Source organism: Arvicanthis niloticus, chromosome 21 (assembly GCF_011762505.2).
Source record: "Arvicanthis niloticus isolate mArvNil1 chromosome 21, mArvNil1.pat.X, whole genome shotgun sequence".
In the NCBI taxonomy this organism is placed as follows: domain Eukaryota; kingdom Metazoa; phylum Chordata; class Mammalia; order Rodentia; family Muridae; genus Arvicanthis; species Arvicanthis niloticus.
In genome coordinates this window covers 9,959,953-9,974,118 of record NC_047678.1, presented here as the reverse complement: position 1 = coordinate 9,974,118, position 14,166 = coordinate 9,959,953, and the positions used below count along the sequence as shown (strand labels likewise).

The 14,166-nt window shown below is 38.1% G+C and overlaps 1 protein-coding gene across 3 annotated transcripts in view; it reads left to right on the top strand.

The window, feature by feature from the left end:
• The window catches only part of Snx14 (sorting nexin 14), a 65,428-nt gene that overhangs the window by 23,846 nt on the left and 27,416 nt on the right, over positions 1-14,166 (top strand). For all 3 annotated transcript variants that reach the window (XM_076917704.1, XM_034483787.2, XM_034483786.2), the window contains exons 5-12: positions 2,942-2,985; positions 4,943-5,030; positions 7,696-7,780; positions 11,052-11,208; positions 12,909-12,984; positions 13,559-13,603; positions 13,707-13,787; positions 13,880-13,994. In XM_076917704.1, the coding sequence (XP_076773819.1) occupies positions 2,942-2,985; positions 4,943-5,030; positions 7,696-7,780; positions 11,052-11,208; positions 12,909-12,984; positions 13,559-13,603; positions 13,707-13,787; positions 13,880-13,994 (691 nt within the window). The remainder of the gene's footprint in view (positions 1-2,941; positions 2,986-4,942; positions 5,031-7,695; positions 7,781-11,051; positions 11,209-12,908; positions 12,985-13,558; positions 13,604-13,706; positions 13,788-13,879; positions 13,995-14,166) is intronic.

Sequence of the window (14,166 nt, the reverse complement as noted above, 5' to 3'; positions counted from 1 at the left end):
GGTGGACCCAGGTTATAAGAAAGCAGGCTTAGCAAACCACTGCATGGCCTTTGCTCTAGTTCCTGCCTCCGGGTTCCTGTGTTGGCTTCCTTCTTGATGAACTGTAAAGTGTAAGATGAAATAAATAGTTTTCTACCCTAGGTGAGTTTTCCTCAGTGTTTTACCACTGCAACAGAAAGCTAACTAGGACACCTCACATATATTGGTATTGATGGATACTAGCTCCCATGTTCAAAATTATTTTATGCTCTTGATAGAGATAGGAACTGGAGTATTAGGCCTCGAGGATGAAAAGAGAAATGAATCCAGTTGGTTCTTGTTTGCTAGAACTTCCATTTTTAAAGTGTAGCATGCAGGCAGCAATAATGGGAGAGGGAGGTGGGAAATGTAGAATTAGTACAGAGGATGAGGTACACAGATGTTAGAGATGCCGTGAAAAGGAAGATAGAGCAGTGGCCAGACTGACGATGTGGGGAAGGACCTGAGAGGAAGGAGTTGGCAGGGCATATTTGGCAAGCGGGAGGGTAGCGTGCCAGGGGTGGCAGCGGTGAAGTCATACTATGTTAGCAGCTCTCGTGTACTCATGTGCTTATTGTATGTCAGGCTCTTTGTTAAAAACACACTTTTTTTATATAGCTTATGAAATGGGTACTTTGATATTTTCAAAGGTAAATTAGAAGTTAGAGGGATTTAATAGGATTTTTAGCTGTCATCTGATTATCAGTAAAACTTGTTTAAAAATTTAGGTCTGGGACAGTGTTGTGCTGGGGAAGTGACTCAGTGGGTAAAGTGTGAGAATAAGTTGGAGGATCTGTGTTTGAATTCCCAGCACCATGTAGAAGCTACGCCTCCTCAGGTGTGTTTGTTACCCCTGCATTGGGTGTGTGTGTGGAGACAGACAGCTCCTGAAGCTGGCGGTCCCACCAGTCTAGACAGAACAGCAAGCTCTAAGTTCAGGGAGAGACTCTAGCTCCAAAAATAAGTTGAACGATTGGGGATGTTGCTCAGAGGTGAAGTGTTTGCCAGACGTGCACAAGGCCCTGGACCCAGCACTGCCAAACAAGAGAGAGAGAAAGTAAAAAGAAGATGACCTCCAGCCTCCACTGCTACATGCACACAGACACCCACTAAAAAAAAAAGAAAAAGGTCCAGCTTAGTTCTTAGCCAGTATTTTATATCATTCTTAAGAAATCATGCTGGGCATGGTGGTGAATACCTTTAATGCTAGCACTTGGGAAGCAGAGGCAGACATATCTCTGTGGTCTCCTTAGTGAGTTCCAGGACTACAAAGGCTATGTAGAGAGACCCTGTCTCAAAAAAACAAAACAAACAAACAAACAAAAAACAGAAAACAAAAACAAAAACTTTTTTTTTCAAAAGGGTGATGAAGTTCAGATTCTTTAAGTCTGTTGCTGGGAAATAAAACCCAGGAGGACACAAGCAGTGGGGCCACAGAAGACAGCTAAGGGTTTAGTGAGCTCCTCCAGGATCATTAATGCTTAGTTTTGGTAATTAAAAAAATCCAGGGGTTAGGGACCGGGAGGACTAGAGGGAGGGAAAATTGCTGTCGGGATGTATTTTAGGAGAGAAGAATAAATTAAAAAAAAAATAAGAAAGAATTTTAAAAAGGTAAAATATGGTTAAAAAAATCTAAATAATTGTAGCTTAGGGAATGGGCATCACTGGTTATTGATGTCAGGGAGGGAAATGGTAAACCATTTTTAAAAGATGGGTACATTGTGTCTTAGTCAGGGTTACTTTTGTTGTGATGAAACAACAAGTAGAGAAGAAACTTTATTTTCCTCCATACCACTATTTATTATTAAAGGAAGTCAGGGCAGGAACTTAAATAGGGCAGGAACCAGGAGGCAAGAGCTGATGGAGAGGCGTTTACTGGCTTGCTAGGGGACCTAGCTTGCTCAGCCTGCTTTCTTAGAACCCAGCCCCACTAATCCTGGGATAACACTTCCACAGTGGGCTGGGCCATCCCACATCAGTCACTAATTAAGAAGATGCCCCACAGACTTGCTTGGCTGCAGCCTGATCTTATCCACTGAGATTCCCATCTCTCAAACGATTTTAGACTATTTCTAGTTTACATAGAACTAGCTAGCACTCTGCTGTTTTTCTCCCTGTTGCTCTTAAGTTACTGCACAGTGCAGCAATTTCGTGTTAAAGTTACATCTTGCAACTCCACTCAGACACAAGTGATGGAATATTTAACTCAATGTATGGTATGTTTTGTTCAGTTAGCTTACATACTGGTTTTAAGTATACAGTTAAAGTTTTCATAAAATGAATCTCCATGTAACTGTCATCACAGCAAGAAATACAAAAGACATTAGGAGTGTCCCAGAATTCGCCTTCATGCCTGTGCCCTCCAGTTACCATTGTCCCTTCAGAAAATACCAGGGACACTTGAGTTTGATTCCCTGAATAAATCTTAGGGACTTGTTTTTTGGTTGTTCAGTTTTGCTCTTTGTTTAGAGAAACTTCAATCAGGAACAGTTCAGTGGAAAAAATTAAAACTTTGTTATTGCATGTGTGCATGTAGTGTATGTGTGTATGTCAGAGGACAGCTTTCTAGACTTGTGCCTTCATGGATTCTGGAAATCAGATCCATCTCAGCAGGCTTGCTCGGTGAACACCTTTACCTGTTGAGCCATCTTGACAGCCCTTGTTGAGACAGTTGATTATGGAGATATTTGAGATCTATGTGCCATTCTAAGAGAAGCTTCTTCTCTGGATTACATCATTCTCAGTATTTCTCTTCAGATGTTCTTACTGATACTCATAGCTATGCAAAGGTGACATAAGCATACTGTTAAGAAGTATTGGGTTTAATGACATTGGTCGTGCTAATATGTATCACTTAGTAGTACAGTTTATTTCCCTATAGTTAATTATTTTTCTTTAAACATTTTTTTTTGTGTGTGTGCAGGTTCTTGAATTAGTGTTGGAAAATTTTGTCTATCCATGGTACAGGTATGTTTTTGTTTTCCATAAAAACCCCACTCCCCCTCTTAATACGGTTAATACCATTAGGCTAAGCATGTTAATGATGTCTTTTCAGTGTAAATCAGGATTTCTCAGTGACAGTTTCAGCCAAATCATTTTTATGGAGAAATACATTGTACATTATTGGATATTTAGCAGTGTATTGAACTATTTCCCATTAAGTACTGGTAGTACATTTTCTTCCAATCCTACTACCAGAGATGTAATTGGTTTCACTTACGAATCATTGGTGCACTGGGCAGAGTGAAGAAGCCTGAGTCACGGCGCAGAGGGAGGCAGAGGAAGGAGAATTGAAAGTTTGGGGGCAGCTTGGCTCCCACAAGGAAATCCTCTCTAGCAGACAACATTTTCTAACACAACTTTCACCGGGGAAATAACTTAGTTCATAAAGTTCTTGCCAAGAAAGATTGACCTTTGATCTCTATGTGCATGTGTGAACACATGCCTGGACATATAATTGCACATATGAACAGGTAGGTACACACACACACACACACACACACACACACACACACAAATTGAAAGATCATTTCAATAGAATCTCTAACAAAAAAATAATGTTTTTCCTCCCCCAAGTAGCTTTGTTTTTAGTGCACACAGAAACAACATGGGCATTGTCTCCTGACTGACATAGAAAACACTCTAGTTGTATAAACAACATGGACGTTGTCTCCTGACTGACATAGAAAACACTCTAGTTGTATAAACAACATGAGCGTTGTCTCCTGACTGACATAGAAAACACTAGTTCTATAAAAGGAAAAATGAGATTCTAATTTAGAGTCGGGCATCCAAATTACGCCATTTGATAAATGCATGTTTCTTTAAGCACTGTGTGTTTTTTATGCTTGAACATGTATATCTGACAGTATGATGTCTAATGATATGCCCCACTTTTGTACTGATTTAGTTATGTTTTGTATTTTCTAATATTTTAAAAATATCCTAGTATTTGAGTTCATCCACAGTGTGTTAAGACTAATTCAGTACAACAGTTTATATGCTATATTTTTCTGAAAATGTATGTAATTTTTTCACTTTTAGTTATTTGTCCACGTGCCAGACACAGTGTATGTAGAGGACAACCTGCCAGAGTTGGCTCTCTCTTCCTGCCCACCACCTAGACTCGAGGGACTGCTGCCCTCCCTTACCTATTGAGAAGCCTCACCAGCTCTGGTTTATTTATTTATTTATTTATTTATTTATTTTTAACATTTGATTATTATGTTTTAAATGTGGAGTATTTGTAATTTACACAAAGCTGCTGATGAAATCTTTTGTAAAATAAATCTTTTTCTAAAAAAGATACCTCCTTTCATTGCCAAATTGAGACTTTTTGGACATAAAGTCTGGTTGTATTTCTAAAGTGCATGCTTTCTTCTCAGTAGCTACTGATGCTATAATAGCCCTGCTCCTGAGCTGGCGTGGTGGACATGTTTATTTTTCCTTATTCTGCTTAGAGATATAACAGCTCCATCTTCAAGTCAGGATGTAGCCCTTATTACACTGGCCTTTCTTGTTTTTGTTGAAGAAAATGCTACACTTCCTGTAGGGACATTAAGATTTCAGGAAAATTTGCTGGGTGTAGTGGTACACACCTTTAATCCCAGCACTCAGTAGGTAGAGGCAGGTAGATCTCTGAGTTCAAGGACTGCCTGGTCTACAGAACAAGTTCCAGAACAGCCAGAGCTATATAGAGAAAACCTGTTTTGAACCAGAAACAGACAAAACAAACACGCAAGCAAAATGTTTGCAGACTGGGTATGTAGGTCAGTGTTAGAGTCTTTGCCAAAAAAAAAAAAAAAAAAAAAAAAAAAAAATAGCATAAATAAAAATTTTTAAAAAAGGAAACTTGTTGGTTTGATCAAGGTGAAGCTGTATTTCTGAGAACTTCTGAAAGTTTGCTGTTTTTCCTTACTTGAAGGGATGTGACAGATGATGAGTCCTTCGTTGATGAACTGAGGGTCACCTTACGGTTTTTTGCATCTGTCTTAGTGCGAAGAATTCACAAGGTACATATATTTATAATGAGAAATTTGGAGTTTTATCATTATGGTAATCTTGTTTTTTCTTCTATAGTAGATGTATTCATTTTTTGCTTTTTTAGATTAAATGTTGATCAATCACTGTTGTCCCATTGAACTGCTGCCTTCCTTTAATACTTGTTTTTTTGTTTTTTGTTTTGTTTGTCTTTGTTTTTTGATTTGTGAAATTTAAAAATGAAAAAACAATAATATAGACATATAGAAAACAATGACATGTTTCATTTAAGTACATTTATGTGAATTTCAGTGATTATGATCTGCCTTATAAAACACTTAGGAGTGATATTTTACCTGTTTAGGTTTTGCATCTTTTTATATGTAGCTCATTGGCAATACACACATACTTTATACTGCTTTGTCAATTCAATAGAATTAACCATGTAAACAATGAATTAGAATGTAAATATGTCATTCACAAACAAAATAAATAAAATATTAACCATATTAAATGTTTTATGTCCACTTGATTCAGTGAGTTCACAAAAGAAAAATATAAAATGCCCAGTGACCAATTGAAAATGTGTTGTTGCACATCAACTATAAGTGAGGTACTGTACTATTCTGTAACCTGTCAAATTGGAAAGATAAAATAGGGGTAATATCTACGAATTCTAATTTTGAGGAAATAGGCAAAGCAAGCGAAATTTAAAATTGATATACCTTCCAATTGACATGCTAACATGGATGGAAGATTTCACAAGACCTCACCTGTAGCCAAAGAGCTGTATGCAGTTAGAGGCTGCTGAGAGACCAAGAACCAGTCTTCTCTTCTTTCTCCTTCTCCTCCTCTTCTTCCTCCTCCTTCAGAGTCCAGACACCAGTCCTAAGGGATTAGCCATAAATACATACAAATAAGAGGTAACACTAAGCGGGGCAGTGGTGGTGCACACCTTTAAGCCCAGAACTTGGGAGGCAGAGGCAGGTGGATTTCTGAGTTCATGGCCAGCCTGGTCTACAGAGTGAGTTCCAGGAGAGCCAGGGCTACACAAAGAAACCCTGTCTCGGAAAAAAAAAAAAAAGAGGTAACACTAATTGGACTTTATAGGTTATGTACGTGCGTACACACACACAGAGGAAGGAGGGAGAGAGGAGGAAAGGGAGGTAGAGAGATCAGATGATTGATGATGCCTCATTTAAATAACTTTAAATTATCCTTCAAATAATTTAATTAGTAGATTTACAACTAATATGTTAGGCTTTGAACTAGCCTAGAGATTCTACAACAGTACTTTATACTTTCAGTATAATATTTGCATACAAGCACATACATAGGTTTTTTTTCTTCTTCTTCTTTTTACCTTGTTTTGAAAGGTTTTACTTTCAAAAAGGCTGGTCTCAAACTTGCAGTCCTCCTGCCTCAGCCTCTGCAGGGCTGAGATTATAGATGTGCACAGTTTTATTGATATATATTTCATCCATTTAAAGTGTGGAATTCATTGGCCTTTCATAGTATTTTCAAAGTTCTGCATACATTGCTTACACAATCAATTTCAGAATAGTTTTGTTATCTGAAAAGAGACTTTGTACCTGGTCCCCATAATCTCCCATCTGCTCACATCGCCACAGTCATTCTGCTCCCTGTCTCTATGTCTCTAGATATTTGATGTAAATAGAATCAATTAACACATGGCCTTTTGTGGCATTTCAATCTCTTAGCATAATGCTTTCTAGATTCATTTCTATTGTCATATTGTAGCATATATCTGCACTTCAGTTTTTGATGGCTGAATATACCATAATTCATTATTTTTTAGTTGATGTACACTGGCTTATTTTCAACTTAAGTCTCATGAAGATTTCTATTTTGATAGTTACACTTTCATTAATCTTGAGTCTGTTTTTAAGAGCATAATTAATTGCTTCATGAGATAGAGCTCTCTGTGTCATTCTTCCAGGAGCTAGCTGCCAGAATGTTTTCCAAAGTGGCTGCAGCATTTGCGTTACCAAGCCTGTGTGAACACACCCCCTTTCACTTCCTTCACAGAGTTAGTTACCCTCACTCTCTTTGTTATTTGTACTTTTCTTTGAAGTAGGTTCTCCAGAATTGTTCCAAGTTAGCCTTAGCCTTGCAGATCTGAGCCTCTCCCTCCTGGGATGACTGGCATGTGTGGTTATCACACCCTCTCCATCACTGTCTCTGCTTCCCCAGCCTTGGGTAAGCGAGTGGTGCTCTGTACTGGTCTGCAGGTCCCTGATGCCAGGGTGCTGAGCGTCTTTCCATTTGCTTATTGGCTGTGGTGCATCTTCTTTAAAGAAACATCTATTCAAATCTTTTGCCTCCTAGTATTTACATTTTTATTTTAAGTAGACACTTTAAAATGATGTATGTGTTGTGATTCAAACGATATTAGGGTATGTCAGTGTAGTGTGGAATAAGTAAGACAAGATAGCTAACATGTCCACCATCTCAGATACTTATTTTGTGTGTGTGTGTGTGTGTGTGTGTGTGTGTGTGTGTGGTGAGAACAGTTTTGAAGTGTATAATCTTTGTTACTACACATTCTTATCAATTATACCCCAGTGTACTGTTCTTGATTCTAGTCCCTTTTAACTTCATTCTAATGTTGTAAATACAGCATTCTTGCCATTCCAGTTAGTATTTTTTAAGTCTTATTTTTGTTCATTTTTCTAGGTGGATATTCCATCTATTATAACCAAGAAACTATTAAAAGCAGCAATGAAACATATAGAAGTGATTGTTAAAGCAAGACATAAAGGTAATACAGTTTTCTATGGTAGTTGGAGTGGTTTTGTTTATATATTAAAAAAATATATATGTGAGTACTGACACACTTACTGATGCTATCCACCGAATCTCAGAGACAGCTTTGAAAAGAAAACAACCCAGTTTTTCTCTGAATGATAGTCTGTGCTTGACGCCTGTGTCCTTTTCCTGTTTCTATGATTTCTGCAGTTTCAGACTGTTCTGGGTCATCCTGTGTATCACTACCATGTATCATGTTTGTTTCTCCATAGCACAGTTCTTCTGGTAATTCCCTGCCTCCCACTTTAAAATTACTGTAGGTCTTTTGCTGACGTGATTTACACCAAGTGTGTGTTAATTAAGTGTTTCTAATTGAATGAGGAAATGTTGACTAAAGACTTTCCTTGCTCTAAAATCAAGCTTAAAAATATTCCTTTTAACCGTTCTGTTCTTTGTACTTGCTTCTGTGTGAGACAGAGGTTTTCTGTGTTTGGTATTCTTCATCAGTGCTCGCTGAGAGAATACTGTGAAGAATACCATCCCGAATGGGTGACGGTTTAGAAACAGATACAGTGCTTGTATTTCTTCGGTATTACTATTTGCATTTCACTTCTAAAAACTTGTTGTAAGGGAAAGCTCTGAGTGTTCCTGAAGTGGAGAAACAGCTTGAAGTGTGTCCTTATTTGAGCATGAAGCCATTTTTCCATCCCTCACAATCTCCATTATTATAACTAGTGCCTGTTTTGTAAAATTGCACTGTAAGTAGATTTGATTAATAAGTTAAGCTACTGGTTTATCATTTTAAAATTATTCTGTGTTCTTGCATGAGGTAAGAATTATACCCCTGGGAGCTGGGTATGGTGGTGTTCACTTTAAATTTTAGCACCCAGAAGTTTGAAGCAGGGGGAGCTCTGTGAGTTTGGGGCCAGTCTGGTCTACATAGACAGCCAAGATTACATAGTGAGATATTATCTCAAAACAACAGCAACAAACAGAATTTTACCCTTGGCTGGAGAGGTGGCACAGTAATTAAGAGCACTGCCTGCTTCTGTACCCAAGTTAAATTCTCATTAACCGGGGCAGGTGACTTACCACCTGCAGTCTAGCTCCAGGGCTCCACGGTCCTATTTTGGACTCTGTAGGATCTATACTTATGTGCAAACCCACACACAAACACATACATATACATGGAATTTAAAAATGATAAATATAAGTATGTTTTAAAAAGAATTTTACCCAGAGAGATGGCTTAGGATCGGTTCAACTCTAAGCACCCAGAGTGGCTCACGGTCAGCTGTAACTTCAGTCTCAGGGTATCCAGTGCCCCCTTCTGGCCTTTGTGGGAACCAGCCACATAAGTAAAAAATACCTTTAAAACATTCTTAAAATGAATGAGCTTAAAAGATTTTACATCTATATAGCTTAATACTAATGTATTTGGGTGGTTTAATTTGAGACAGGGTCTTCTGTAGCTCAGGCTGGGTTTGAACTTGCTATGTAACCAATGCTGTTAACTTCTGATTCTCTTGACGTTACCTCCCATGCATTGCAGGTACAAGTGTGCATCACCATGCCTGACTAAAAAGTACATTAAAATCCCTGTCTTTTCATTGGCAAAAATTATACAAGAAGTGGCATCTTTGTAGCAGTTTTGTAAAGAGTTCTTTACTGTTAGAGGAAATATGGGACAAAGTGTCAATAAGCTTGACCTTTCGTTAGTGTCAGACAGTCAGAATCACATCTATCTCAGGCTGGTTTCTTTTTTGTTGTTGTTGTTTTAAGTAGGCCAAATTTGTACTTGACTAGACATTTCTTATCTTCCACAACATTCAGTAGCTTTTTAATATCACGTCAAATATATTCTATTTAAATATCTTGATTATTTGTAAGTAGTCTTCCAGCAACATAATTAATTTCTTCCCTTTATCAAAAATCTGTAATAAATTATTCTTTCAACTTAAGATTTTACCCTAGCATGACAAAGTTTAACATATGAAAACAAATGCCTGTCTTATTTTTCTGAATAATACATTTCAGAAAGCCATATAACATTCTTCAATATCACTGTGATAATTGCTCAATACAAAAGCTAGATTTATGTCCTTCTCTTACTCAGACTCCTCCTCAAACGTTCTAACTATCCTCCCGAGGTTAATGACAGACTGCTTTCTTTATAAGCAGTAAATAGCTAAGGTTCTCCTTCAATGGTTACTTTGTTTACTCAATTATCTCTCTTGTATACTGTGTTCTGGTTAAAAATGCAATACCACGTTGAAGAAGCTACCTTCTCCCATACTCTTAGTGGCTGTCTGAATGATATTATTATAAAAACAGGAAGGGGGCTGCTGGGATGGCTCAGCCGTTAAGAACACTGACTGCTCTTCCAGAGGTCATGAGTTCAAATTCCAGCAACTATTGGTGGCCCACAATTATCTGTAATGAGATTTGATGCACTCTTATGGTGTGTGTGAAGACAGCTACAGTGTACTTACATATAATAAATAAATAAAAATCTCTGGGCCAGAGTGAGTGAGGACAGAGTGAGAGGGAGAAGGGAAGGGGAAAAAAAAAAACAGGAAGGAATACCTCTTTTGTCTACTAGGACACATTTTCTATGGTTCCCCTTGCTCTACTGAAGCCATCTGTTAGTATATAAAGTAGAAGTCATGAGTTTAAATTCTTATTTTCCCAGGGAAAGAGACTCAGAAAATGAATTTATTCCAAAATAAGTGTCTTAGTCAACATTCTGTTGCTGTGAAGAGACACTAGGATTACAACAATTCTTATAAAGGAAAACATTTACTTGGGACTGGCTTACAGTTTCAGAGGTTTAGTCTGTTACCATCATGGCAGGAAGCACGGTCCCGGAGAGGTAGCTGAGAGTTCTACATCTGGATTGGCAGGGAGCAGGAAGAGAAAGAGACACTGGGCCTGGCTTAATTTTTAAAACCTTAAAGCTCCTCCAGTGACACTTTTCACAAGATACACCTACTCTAACAAGGCCACACTTCTTAGTCCGTGTTAAGTAGCACCACTCCTACTGAACATTCAAACACAGGAGCCTACGGGGTCATCCCTATTCTAACCACCACCGTAAGTAAGTTCATAGGAGAGGAGAGATTCTTCCTTTATGTCCTATTTCTGAAAAAAAAAAAAAAAAACTCCATTTCTATTCAGAAAGCAGGGGCTAGGAGAGGAATGAGGTTACATGTTCTGTGTGCTAATGGAAGTAAAGTAATGTAATATGTCATAACTCATTCAGTAGTTTTTATTGTTATTTTTAGTAAAAAACACGGAGTATTTACAACAAGCTGCTTTAGAAGAATATGGTCCAGAGCTTCATGTGGCTTTGAGAAGTCGAAGAGATGAATTACAGTATTTAAGGAAACTTACAGAGTTACTTTTTCCTTATATTTTGCCTCCTAAAGCAACAGACTGCAGGTATAAATGCACTAGAAAATATCGTAGTAGTATTTGTATATGTATGTAATGAATATATATATATATATTGCTGTTTTATTATAATAAGACTTTACTAAAACTTGGTACAAATTTATGATATGAATAGTTTTTCACTTGAGAATAAATTGGTCAGATGTTAAAATGCCAATTTAGGTGCTGAGTATTTGAAGTGTGTTATATGGCCTTAGAATTTATTATTAAAAACTGATTTTAGAAATCAAAGATAGATGAGTGCAATTAATTTTATTTGAAATCCCTCTGCTTTATTGATGTTCCCTTTTAAAGACGTGCATATTATGATTCTTATAGACAGAAACACTTTGAGCATACTCTGCAGACCAGTTTGGGTTTTAAGCTGTCCATTTGGAAAGAATAATTAGGGCTCCTCCCCTCCATTCCTCCTTCTTCTAGAAAAGTATACATGGATTTTGCCATAAGTTACCTCATTACCCTTATCCTGATAGTTCTCAGAGGGAAGCACTGTGGCTCATTCTGTCCTCTCTCCTTCCCTCCTGCCCTGCTCCATCCCGTCTATCTTTTTCAGTTCACTAGGCAGGACCACACTGTGTAGTGTTCCCTGCCTGCTTTGTCCCCTGTTAGGACTGTAGGTCTGTGCCACCACACCCAGCTAGTGAAGTACTTGAAAATATGTAATCATTAGACCATACAGAAAGGCATGTTGGTAGAGGTGTGTTAGTGTTTTGGTCAAGCTGTCTTTAGCTGGATGTGCCCATGTAATCTCATCTCTGTAGGTGCCTGAGCGGAGTGCAAATTCGGCAGTCCATCCTGGGTAACATACTGAGCTCCTCCATCGTAAAAAAAATCCTTAGTCTAATTTGTATTATTAATTAAAATATCCTTAGTCCTGGGGAGCATGCTGTTGAATATATTACTCATAAACAGTTTTTTGGTGTGTGTTGTTAAAAGAGCAGACCCAGGACCTTGTATATGCCAGTCAGTCTCTCAACGACATCTCCAGCCTGTAAACATGGATTTATAAGTTTGTCAGAGATTCTGGAAGGAGCAGTGCTCTGATGTCTCCCTGCTCTCTCGTGTGAGAAAGCACTCCTTTCCTTTAGACAGTAGGCACTTTTAGCCAATGATGAACACCAGTGCAGGTGTGTGATGCTGTAGCAGAAGCATCATCTGGACACTTGTTCAAAATGCAGAATTGTATGACCCATCCTTGTCCTACTGAGTTTTATTCTGACTTTTTTTTGATAGATAAGTGTGTAGGTAGGGGGAGGATATTCAGAAACCCCATAAGATAAGTGCTCTTCCACTGAACTGTATTCACAGCCCCATAATTCTATTTTCTTTTCTCTTTTCTCTCTGATCTATCTGTCTATCTGTCTGTCTATCTATCTGTCTGTCTGTCTGTCTGTCTGTCTGTCTGTCTATCTGTCTATCTGTCTATCTATCTACCTACCTATCCATCCATCCACGGGGTTTCATAGTACAGCCTATAGCTAACTGGCGTGGAACTTACTGTGTAGACAGGCTGGCCTTGAACAAAGATCTAATTGCTCCTGCCTCCTCAGTGCTGGGATTAAAGGCATGTGTTACCATGTCCAGCCCCATAATTTCATTTCAGTAGGGTCTTCAGTTTGTTCAGAAGTACTTGAAAATGAGGAACCAGTGTAAGTCACTAAATATAGAAGTATTGCTTCTATTTCCAGATCCTTGACATTACTTATAAGAGAGATTCTATCTGGCTCTGTGTTTCTTCCTTCTTTGGATTTCCTAGCTGATCCGGTAAGATTAAATTTTTTCTTTCTTTCTTTCTTTCTTTCTTTCTTTCTTTCTTTCTTTCTTTCTTTCTTTCTTTCTTTTATATAAAATACACTTGAATTTAACTATTTAAATACTATTTAACCATTTTGTGGGTATAGTACATTGTTTTGAAACATGTGTCTATTTAAGTGATCATCACGATCACCTTCCAAAGTGTTGCTCTTAACAAAATGGAAACCCTATAAATGCTACACCCATAAACAGTAATTCCTTATTCCTCTTTGAGTCCTTGGCAGCTGTACAACTTGTTGTAGTAGTCCTTTCCTTGTCAAGTCTCAGTAATAGTTCGTTCTATGTGTGTGCCACATTTTGCTTATTTATTTGTCCTTTGATGGACACTTTAACAGATCTGACTTTGGTTCAGACGGCTACAACCTTTGATTATAGTTCTTTAATACATATTTACATATATACAAATATTTAGCCAATTGCTGTGCTGTTTTTCTAGCAAACTTGATAATGTGAAAGTTCTGAGAATTCTTGTCAGAACGTGACAGTGGGATTATTTTGATCTGTGTTTCTCACTTTCCGCTAGGATACTGTCAACCATTTGCTTATCATCTTCATAGACGATAGCCCTGTGAGTATTGAGCATACTGAGATGCTTGGAAGTGCTTTACGTTTGGACTGTATGTTGCAACTCTGTGTGAATTTACTGAACTGATAATTCTGTTTCTTCCAAGCCCGAAAAAGCAACTGAACCAGCTTCCCCTTTGGTTCCATTCCTGCAGAAATTTGCGGAACCTAGAAATAAAAAACCATCTGTGAGTGTTTTCAGCATTAATGTTTTTGAGGTAACAGTTTTAAAATACATTTGTGTGTCTTTAACTTGTTCTCCCTCTCATATTGTGACCAGGTGCTGAAGTTAGAGTTGAAACAAATCAGAGAACAGCAGGATCTTCTGTTTCGCTTTATGAACTTCCTGAAACAAGAAGGAGCCGTGCACGTCCTGCAGTTCTGTCTGACTGTCGGTGAGGCTTCGTGCGCGTTTCACTAGTGACTTCTCCACACTTGTCAGTGCTTTGAGTATTTAGAGCAGATCTGATGTCCCAGCTGAAATTTCGTGTTGGATATTTCGAGAGTGACTGAGCTTCTCCAGCTGTTGGTTCCTCTCTGGGTGGGGCGTGACCTTGCCGTTGCCTG